General features: G+C 39.0%; 1 protein-coding gene across 1 annotated transcript; it reads right to left on the bottom strand.

Moving 5' to 3' along the window:
* Nucleotides 1-697: 697 nt before the first annotated feature.
* On the bottom strand, nucleotides 698-11,083 carry aasdhppt (aminoadipate-semialdehyde dehydrogenase-phosphopantetheinyl transferase). The gene is made up of 7 exons (XM_067594571.1): nucleotides 10,661-11,083; nucleotides 10,464-10,577; nucleotides 9,089-9,218; nucleotides 7,573-7,694; nucleotides 6,558-6,719; nucleotides 2,451-2,510; nucleotides 698-1,186 (listed from the first exon to the last, which is right to left on the bottom strand). Exons 1-7 carry the CDS (start codon nucleotides 10,832-10,834, stop codon nucleotides 1,007-1,009), a joined length of 942 nt encoding a protein of 313 aa, XP_067450672.1. The 5' UTR covers nucleotides 10,835-11,083; the 3' UTR covers nucleotides 698-1,006.
* Nucleotides 11,084-11,408: the final 325 nt, after the last annotated feature.

Raw genomic sequence — 11,408 nt, 5'->3', positions numbered from 1 at the left:
CAGACTGACAGTGTCATCTATGAGCTGTCCTCAAGAAAGAGGACAGGTAGATGGAAAAGAAATGAACTGCGAAAAGAGAGACTGCAATGGTCAACTAAATGTCTAAAATAGATACCCTACCAGATGACGAGACAAGATAAGACGGAGAGGGAGAGAGAAAAAGAAAGAGACAGAATGGCAGAGATAATGCAGAGGAACAAAAGAAGGAGAAAATGAATGCAAGATAAGATGAAGACAGATGTGGACAGTGGTCATGTATATATGTGCATATATGAGGCAGGGTGATATAATGGAGTTGAAATGCATAAAACACACCTTGAATTTTTGAAGTGCAGTTAAATGCAAAATTAGTGATTAAACTGAAGTTCAGTGAAATGAAATATGTTCTAGTGTTGTGCTTTACATCAACAAAACTCTTCAAACATGTTAAGCTAATTTTTGCTTGAAATTATTACCAACAATCCAACATCACCAACACCCTGCACATTGTAAACTTCATTCTCTTTTTGATCCTTGCATCTGTGAAGTATAAAATAAATATAGTGTAATCATCATCTATATATCTGTGGATTATGCATTACTTATATTAGATATTTGTACATTATATCCACACTTCCTTACAGATTTATTTCTATCATATTGTTTGAGGGTTGTCAGGATGTACAAGGATCAATAATGACGACACGCAGACAAAATGTGTCCTGAAATGACATAATCTGCTAATACTAGGTTTTTTATTTATAAAAGGCAGTTTCATACAGTTCATCACAGGAAGTTAAGTTTTTCTTTCTCTGAACATACAGTACATGTATCTAAGTATAGATGGTGTCATATGCTGTATAGTTTCTTAGGTCCTCTGAGACAAACCTGTGATTTTGGGTTTTATAAATAAACTTGACTGGACTTGTGTTGAATGAGAAAGCAGCTTCAGTGTCAGTACATGTGTCTCTTTTTCTGGCACTTCTGAAAGGTGTTTGTGTGTGTGTGTGTGTGTAGGTAATATGTGTCAGTGTGAGACAGGTGTGGATGTGTGTGTATCTCTCTGTCTCTTTGGTGCTTCAGTCTTCATTTTGAAGCTGTCCCAGTAGGCGGGGTCTTCCTCTGTCAAAGGCGAGGCCGAGGCGATGAGGTCGCTGAACGACAGCAGCGTGAAAGTGGTGGGAGGAGGAAGAGGTGAAGGAAGATGCTGAGAGAGAGAAGAGGAGAGTATTTTTTATTTATGGAAAGAGAGTGCAATGTCTAATAGTGCTGCAACTAATGATTGATTATTGAACAGATTATTCAATCCATCTGTTAACTGTACAGCCCATAAAATGATTGAAAATGGACCGTTTCTACACACCTCTATTTAAAATGTACTGTAGATATTTATTTTGTCATTTATTTTGTGTATTTATTCAGTTTTGCTGATATGATATGAAATAAAAGTTGTAAGTCTTGCCATCAGAGAATATGGACACTTCAAATGTTTGTTGATTGACTCAACAAAGATTAGCGTATGATATTTCTTAAACAATACTTGGGATTTAGAGAATATTCTACCAGCCTGCTTTGTGTAAACTTGACGATGATGTGTTCATAATAATCCTAATTTTTCACACATGCTTGAGTCTTGTGTGCTGTTTAAAGATCCCCTCCAGACATGTTTTAAGACATATAAAAATACTCTGTTTGGAATAATAATGTCTCTCTGATATGTTTTTTTTCCACAAAAATGCAATTACCACATAAAAGTCCTTAAAATTCTCTCCTCCTCTCTTATTGAAAAATCCAGAATCTATGAATATGCAAATATTTTTAATTTCAAAAAGTTAAATTTCTGGACACAAAGCGTCTCCTTCTTCACTGTAAATCCAATCTCAGTCAATGTGAATTGGAGGCTTTAAGTTTCTACATCACTCTAAGGGAAAGTTGCCTATTAGACAAGGATTGGCTTCCAAACTAGCTGTGATGTCACAAATCCTTTTCATAGGTCCGCCCCCTTAAACTCAAGTTTTAAAGTGAGCACAGACAAACTTCCCCCTTCAGCAGATGATTGTGAAAACAGCCTTTTAGTGTCAAAGTCTGCTCATCCTTCACAGTGAAGCTCAAACATCCGACTGAAGGCACAAGAAGAAAAACCTTTTTGAGTGGACTTTCAAGTTTGTACCAGTGGCTCAGTTACAGCTTGTTAATCCAGCAAGATGACTAGTCCTTGTTGTACCGTTTGAATATTTGATTAAGAAAAAAAATCAACTCCAAGGTGACACTCACAAGATGCAAAATTGTTGTAAGATTGATGTGTTTTCTTCAAAGTTACCATGAATATTTAGGTTTTTTTTGTTAACACTGTGAACAAAGGTCACACCTACAGAGGGTAGCAGCTAAAAACAACAAAATAATGTTCACAAGCAGTCAGCTACTAATTTATCAATGAAAGCAACTGTCAGATGTTGAAGATGTGTTCTTACTGCAGAGCCTGCTTGTCCAAGTGCCACAGCAACATGATGATCAGCGTCCAGCAAGCTCTCCTGCAGAGAGAGACACACACACACACACACATCAGCATATGCAAATTCATAGCCTGCATATCATACTAAATAAAAAAAAAAAAGACTCCTGCGAAGTCTCTTGAATAAATGCATGTGAGTATTTATCTGTTTGCATGATTTTCCAAGGAGCGCAAGTGAAGGTGAAGTCAGATAACTACTGCATTTACGTGTCACACATCGCTTCCCAAGCAAAAATGGTGCCTGTGATACCAGGAGACATTAAGCATGAATGTATTCACTGAAAAATGTAAATGTGCAGATTGAAGAAATACATCTTTCCTACAGCATATCTGATAAATGCATGTCACAAAATCTGATTTATGTATATCCAGTTTTCCTTATGTAAATATATGGTGATTTTTTTTCACAGTTGGCCTCCTTTCTTTAACATAAAACATTATGTTACTGCATTCACATTATAGAGGACACACACAACCCAGCTAGAAGGGAATGTTACCACAACATTGGCTAATGTTACCTACAGGTTCTAATAATGTTTTAAAGAAAACGTTTCAATGTAATGTTCAAAGAACGTTTTAAGGATGTTTATCATTTCAAATAATGTTCCTATAAGGTTAAATGACATAACGTTTTAACTGCTCTTCTGAGGATCTTTTGAGGACGTTGTTGAGGTAACATTATATAAGGGTCTTTTATAAAACATTCCCACAATGTTACATGATAACAAAGGAAGAACATTCTCACTGCAACGCTAGGAAAATGTTTTGAGAACGTTTGGGCTTAATGTTCTAACAATGTTATCAATAAACATTTTTAGATGTTTTTAGAGAACATTATCCTAGAACATGCTGGGAACCAAAAGAAAACTTCCCGCTGAAAACATTATTAGAGCATTACAAGTAACATTCTCAGAACGTTTTTAGAACAAAGCATTTCTAGCTGGGAAGCTGTGCGCATCCATTTAAAGGTTCTTGGTTTGGAATAGTGTCTACTCCACACTCTCTACTCCAAATACCAGTAGTGTGTTGCAATTGGCTTTGTAACTGGCAAACTCCACTTGGACTAAAAGGCCAAAAGCTGAGTGTGTATATGTGGGAGTAACAGGTGGTGGTGGTGTGTGTGTGTTTTGTGGGGAGTGAGTTAGAGGAACAGAGAGTAAGGGAGCAGAGAAAGAAACTCGGACTGGAAAAGATGAAAAAGAAAAAATAGAGGGGGAAAAGTATCCACATAAAATGTAATTAATGTTGAACATTTTCCTGATAAAGAAAGAAGAGAGTACTGGCTTTGTTACAGTCTGTTTTGAATGCATGTGAGTGCAATTTATTACATCCGTCAGTGTTTGTGTCTCGAGGCTGCAGGGGTGACATCACCGGAGGTCAGCAGGAAGTAACAAGTCTCATAGTTGCTCTCTGACACAGCCATGAGGTCAACAACACTGCTGCTCATCCCATCTCTTTGTTAACATCCTGAGTGTGTCTCTTCATATAGAGGATGAATCTGAAAAATCGATTCAGTTCGAGTTGATTTGACCTCTTCAGGTCACTGCAATCATTCACTGATCACAATAATGATGCGTCTTGTTGAGTACACGCAGAGTGATGACCAGCTTCACTGAGGTGTCAATGCTGTCTCAAGTAAAGTTACACTTTACTGTATTACACATCTAAAATGTTCAGATTTTATTTTCACCTTGAACAGACCTTTATAGAACAGAATCTCTTTTATACAAAAAATATACAAAAATACAAAAACATGACCCTTTGCTTCATGGGATGTTATTTATTTATTTAAGCCTTCATGATTTAGTCTTGTCTTTAGTCTAGTTGTGAGCAAATATATTAAATTTTTCTGGTTAAATCATCAGAGACTCCAGCTGAGGCATTCTGTAGTCAGGTTTTACAAATATTATTAACCAGACTTGCATATTTCTGTATACCTGTAATATTTTGTTCATGTCTACTTTTTATTCCCTCATTTTTTTGGACAGCATAATGTAAATCATTCATGAAATTCTCTCTGGCTTTTTAACAGTATAGGTTTGTAATATGGATGTTGTTGAAGAGAACCTTTTATGTGTGATGAAAAAAAGATTTATGATGAATATCTGCAACTGTTATTTTCATTACTGATTAATGAGCTGATTATTTCAGTAATAATTGATTGTTTGGTTTTTGAAATGTCAGAAAATACAGAAAAATGACTACTTTTCTCCCCATTCTTCTTTGCATTATTCATCTGCTTTACAACCAGCATCTCTTCATCCTTTGAACCCAAACAAATCCCACATTATGTATGTTGGCATTACTTCACTTTGCCCTACAATCTATAGCTAAAAAGAGGACACATGCATTACCATCTATCTGCGATCGATATAAGCGAGCTGTTATTCCCTGGTGTGCAAACACAGACACTAAAACAGCATTAGGCCTCCACTAACCCTAGAGGGGTAGAACAGGAGAGGAGAGGATGAGGGAAAACATCAGGCTTTTCAGACTACTGGTAACCTTTTAGCAGTCACTTGTTAATTCCTCTGCCACTGGGCATGGAGGAGAAGAGGCAGAGGAGGGGAGGGGAGGGGGGAATAGAGAGTGAGGAGAGAAGAGAGGGGGCAAAAAAAGAGAGCAGGTAAAATGAAGACAGTGTGTAGGAAGAGAAGAAAGAAAGTGGAATATTGGAGACAAAATATCAAAGAGAAAAGTGGAGACGTGAGAGGAGCAAAGACAAGCAGAGGAGGAGAGGAGATGAAATGAGAAATGGGGAGGAGAGGAGTGATTGCAACAGATGATTCTTCTGCTCTGACAGAGAGGTGCACTCCTCTAATCTCTTGGTGTTGGGAGGGCTGGAGGGCCACTTGAGAGCTCCCCTATCACAATCTCTGGTGTGTATTTCTCTGTGAGACCACCTGTGATTCACTTTACAGACGCTTTCAAGAGGAAGCCACTGGGGAATAAAGAACAGTGGACCCACAGCAGAGCTGCCGAGTCTTTTGAACCACTGCTTTTAAGCTCATTGATTTCCTACAACTGGTTCCATATGTTACTCTTCTAAAAATATGCCATAAGACCACAAATAAGCAGTAATTAAAATGTTCAAACTGCTCTAACTACAACTATAAAATACATTTATCTTTTCTCCATTTTTTACGCAAACCTAACTAAACTTTCTTTTTTCCTTCTTCTTAAAGGAATAATTTGACATTTTGGGAAATACACCAATTCATTTTCTTGCTAAGAGGACTGTAAAAGTTGCGGTTTTACGGTGGCGTTATTTGCGGGACTATTTCTTGGCCTGGAGCAACATCCTGGAGGCTTGTTGTTACTGTGAGGTTGCCAGGCAACCAGTGGAGATTAAATAAACATGGTTAATGTGTTAATTAGTGAGCTTTAGAGGAACTGATATGTAGATTTTCTTACTTTTGGACAGAGCCAGGCTAGCTGTTTCCCCCTGTTTACAGTCTTTATGCTAAGCTAAGCTAATCTGCTGCTGCTCATACATAGCATACAGACATGAGAGTGGTATCAATCTTCTCATCAAACTCTCGGAAAGAAAATAAATATAAACATATTTCCCAAAAATGTTGAACTATTCCTTTAATTGCTGCTCAAAACAACATTTGGCAAAGCCCAAACCTTGTCTTGGGCAACGTATGAGCAAACTATGAGCATTAATTATGAAAAACATGAATAAAGCTGAAATTATTTTAAACAATCTATAGAATTATCAGAAGTTACAGGAAATAAGATGGTGTGGCAGAATGCCTTTTCAATCTGGCGACTGACCAACAAGAGAAAACACAGCAGACTGCTTCCAGTTCTGTTCAGTTCTGACTTAAGTGACAGAAACTTTGTGTATCATGATAAAACTATGAAGCATGGGAGTTGCAGGTAACTTATGCTATTGCTATGTGTGCTGTCTACACCTTTTTGAAATCTGGCAAACTATCTTCTGTCTGCTTTGGTTCTTTAAATTTGTCATTTATATGTATAGAATATCAAAAAAAAAAAAAAAAAAAATCATGTTTCTTTGACCTTCTCACTCTTCACACCTGTTTTCAAACGGACTCACTTCAAATATCCAGTCCTCTTGTTCCTCTTCATCTAGATGCATCTTGGTCTGGCGCAGTGTCCGGCCCTGTGTTAGCGGTTCAGAGGGCAGATGAAACTCCACCCTCTGCAGGTTGAAGCCCAGCCCCGTGCCGATGGCTTTGATGAAGCTCTCCTTAAGGGCCTTAGTGGAAAGGGACAAAAACCCAGTCAACTCAGTGAAGAAAATACAAAAGAGAAAGCAGACAAAGCAGAGAAAGGCAGTCTGTGTGTGTGTGTGTGTGTGTGTGTGTGTGTGTGTGTGTGTGTGTGTGTGTATTTTGGCTCAGGAGGACAAAGTAACTTAAAACCACAATAGAATCTATGCTCACATATCAAACAGTGAATATACAAAAGAGTGACTGCGTGTGTGTGTGTGTTTGCGTGTGTGTCCGGTCAAAATCAACCCTGCTCGACAGCCAATGAGCCACAACAGTATTACAAGGCTAATCACTATGGCAACCATCAGGCTCTGCCATTAGTCAACAGTGTGGTGATGATATCAGAGCTTGACGTCTCTGTGCCACCCTCTCAATCTCACAACATCTTTACTTAGCACCACCATTGCTGTGCTTGTCCATCTGCGTGTGTGTGTGCAAAAAATTAAAAAGAAAAAACAAAAAACATGAAAACGGAGAAAACAGAGAAAGAGAAAATATAGAAATGACTTTTTGTGTATCTGTAAAGATGAAATGTAGAGATAGAGGAAGACAGAATGTGAAGAAAAGACAGAAATGGAGAGAAAAGACAGTTTCACACATGCATGTGCAAAATGTACAAATGTGTGTGTGTCTCAAGGGACATTGGCAATGTTATTTTCTCTCTATGTTTCCTTCTCTCTCTCTCTCTCTCACACACACACACACACACACACACACACACACACACACACACACACACACACACACACACACACACACACACACAAACAAAACAACGCCTGTGGGGCCCAGCAGCAAAGCAATGTGACGACAGGGTAGTATGGTTGCCATGGTTACCCAGTGGCGGTAGAAAGCGGCAAGCTGCCGGTGCTCCGAGTCGGCTGATTGGATGACGCTCCACTCGTACGCTGTAAACTGACGAGTCATGATGCGGAAAAACTCGGGCACAGAGCTGGTACCTGGAGGGAAGGAAAGAGGGAGGGATGAAAGAGCGTAGGGGAAAAGTGTGAGGGAAAAATAAAAGAAAGGACATATAGATAGGGAGACAGACGCAAGGCAGGAGAGACATAAATAGGAGGAAGGGGGAAGCAATATGAGGTGGGAGGTAGATAGCTGAAGGCGTCAGATATAACAAAGACTAATCCAAACACACTCCTTTTTTTTTAGATTAGTGTGGACTGTTTCCCCTTTTAGAAATACCTCAAAACACCACAGATTTCACAGTTACACACACACACACACACCTTTGGCCTAGACCTTTTACATACACAAGACAACAGTGACCCCTTGTGGTCAAACTGGGGAATACAGCTTTTCTGCCTCATAGGGAAGGTTTGTCTGATATGGATAATTATCACAACTATCGGGTAGTTGAAAAGGACGTCTGACGTGGATATTTTTATATCTTAATTTTTAAGATTTTGCCTACTAATCCAGTTATAAAAGTGATTACGGCACACTGTCTTCAGACAGGTAGGTCAGAGAATAAGTGGTGAGTCAAAGTAACAAAAATCAACACCCACACATTGTCGACACTTATGATAAAAAACCAACAGTGTTGAAAGTATGTAGGAGCTGATTTTTGTTACTTTGCCTCCTGATCCAGGCAGCACCGTCAGGATCTGTTCAAACATGTTTGAATTTTGTTGTTGTGCACATTTGGAGCTTGAATCTTCATGACAGATGACATCAACTTAAATTGAATTTAATCAACAGCCAACAATTAGAGCTGGTGAAAATTATTCCCCAAAGTCCCCTAAAAAACTGTTCCACAAGTTTAATACCACAAGACAGTGACAGAGATATTGGTGGAGTGATTTTTCTTAACAGAATTTGCTCTGTCTATCTTGTTGTCATTGTTTCTCTCCATTTTCTTCCCACAGCTGACCTTGCTCTCATAGCCAATCTCATGTTGCCACCATTTGCCCTTCTTTCCTCCAGACGTTATTGCTGTAAGCGACTTTCAATCTCCAGAGATGAGGAGGCTTCTTTTTTTTTGCACAGAAGTCTGTGATGGTAAGTAATTTAAAGGAAGTCTGGATGTGGAGGACAAACCAACTGATCTTCAATGAAAGGCCACTTCATTCTGCTCTGTCATATCTATGTGAGCCTGTTCATTTTATTTTTGAACTGTGCATAAAGTATTTTCCAATTCAGAAAAAAAACTGTGGGAGAAAACTATAGACTTCTATATAGACCGGTAATTATTAGTAAATTTATATATAAGAAAAACATTTAAGTTTGTGACATTTTTATCACTTGATTGTCAGTAAAATGTATGCAGATCTCAACGTAAACACAAATACTGATTAACATCATGGGTGCTGCTTTAACTGTTAACATCAGCACTTACCTGGCATGGTGGTCTTCATTATATCTATGCCGACCTGCATCCCCTGCTCTGCAGCGAGCACAGCATAGTCCCCCTGGTGGGAGAGGTTGAAACTCCAGGCCTGGAGCTCAGGGCCTGAATCTGAATGATCCTGGAGGCAGACAGAAACACAGGAAGTATGTGAGATGCTGAAAAACTGCAGTTTTATATTTATTAATTGGTACAAACATCATACAAAATTACTGAAAACGTTTGGAAGTGATGCAGCCACTCATGTTTTATAATTCCTGCAGTATTGATCCGCCCATCCCTACTATTTATACATTGAGTATAGAGCTGCAACGATTAATTGATTAGTTGCCAACTATTAAGTTAATTACCAACAGTTTTGATAATTGATTAATTGTTTTGAGTCATTTTTTAAGAAAAAATTCTCTGATAGCAGCTCCTTAAATGTGAATATTTTCTGGTTTCTTTAGTCCTCTATGACAGTAAACTGAACATCTTTGAGTTATGGACTGTTAATTGGGACAAAACAAGACATTTGAAGAGGTCATCTTGGGCTTTGGGAAACAGTGATCAATATTTTTCACCATTTTCTGACATTTGAAAGATCAAACAACTAATCTATTAATCGAGAAAATAATCCTAATGAAAATAATTGTTAGTTGCAGCTCTAATTGAGTAGAGTAAACTGTGATTTGAGGCCCCACTTCTGCGATATCCATCTCACACACTATTACAGCCACAACACTGAAGAGTTAGACAGTCTTCATATTTAGATTCAGCTCTGATTCGTATAAATTCACAATTGGAATCACTGTCTTTTGACAAGCACAATAAGAAATGTGCAGCTTTCTGTCTTGATGTAGTCAGTGTAGTATCAGTGAAACAAAAACAGACTTTTTACAAGTGTTAAGGTGAATAAGAATTGCAAACTTGGTCTGTCGAACAACTCAATTACAGTTTGGTGTAATTCACAAAGCTTCAGTCACATAGAACACTCTGTGATCTCATATTTTAAACTCAACACCTGCAACAATTTAAGAAAGCCATAGAAGGTTTATTTCTCTCTCAGCAATGTTATCCTTATAGATTATCTTTGTAAACTGCCCACTAGTAATTAGTCATTTCAATCATATCTTCTATTTCTCTCTCATCCTCTAAATGTTTTTTCTCCTTCTTTTTTAGGTAAGTAAGGTATACACTGGAGAGTGCTTTGTTCAAGCCCCTTTGAGGTTTTTTTTTTGCACCTCTCCATCACATTTTTCTGTTGTGTCTGTGCATAAAAACTTTTGCGTATGTGTAAACGACTAAAAATCAAATCGAATTAAAAAAAACTGCCATAATATAAGACTTAATCGAAACTGACTGCATGAAGTGAATCGTTTTGAACCTTCAGCGGTGCTGCCAGGTAAGGCTTCCCTCTGGGAGATCGGCCCAGTCGGATCTCTGACCAGGGAATCTGCATCCTCTCACACACAAACCTCCTCAGCAGCAACCTGCCAGCCTGAGAGGGAGAGAGACACATGCATCACACATGGACGCGGTGATAGAGCGATGAGTTAGCAGGCAGTGCAGAGTCAGACTTACCATGGCTGATTTAGCATCTTTTGCGAACACAAACTGTCCGATTCTGTCTTTTTCCTCCGGCTGGACACATCGAGCAGCGAACAGCCAGTCGGACCTGCTCGGTGTCCACGACCCACAGCGAAAAGCCCAGCGAACAGAGCCCATCTCTTCACCTGTATCCTCCTCACCTGTCATCCGGACTCCTCCACAACTTCAGACTGCTCATAAGTTGTTAATGAACTGACGTAACTGACAGCTAAACTGGAAACGTGATATTTGAGACATTCAGGGTTTTCGCAGCGGCTGTATGCGAGAGGACTGCTGATAAAACTACTCAGTAGTCTCTCTGTTTACATTTTTGGATTTGGACAGCGGCTCACATATCCGGAAGAGTCCGGCGAGATTCTATGTCGTCACAAGTGGGCGCGGTGGAGGTTTGGCCAATGGGAGCGATTGAAACAGTGCGCCATTAACAATGCCTTCAATGCTCCCAGGAATATTGTAAACACAATGAAAACGGTTGAAGTGGGGAGAAATACGTCGACTGCAGCAAAAGTTTCCAAACAACTGAGATGTGACATGTGAGAGGAAATAACTGAGGTTGCTTGAAAACGGTAAAGGCGTCGTATCTCACCTCTGCCCCCTTGAGAAGATATCTTAACCTACATTTTTGACAAGCAATGCACCCTCTTTCCTCTGCAACTAAATGAAAAGTAGTGATGTGCTGCTTGAACAAAAGAAAAGGAAACGGCTCCATTGCAGCGTCCTA

This window comes from Thunnus thynnus, chromosome 7, assembly GCF_963924715.1.
Source record: "Thunnus thynnus chromosome 7, fThuThy2.1, whole genome shotgun sequence".
Taxonomy (NCBI): domain Eukaryota; kingdom Metazoa; phylum Chordata; class Actinopteri; order Scombriformes; family Scombridae; genus Thunnus; species Thunnus thynnus.
Note: the sequence above shows the minus strand (reverse complement) of the source record. Positions and strands in the feature narration are given on the sequence as shown.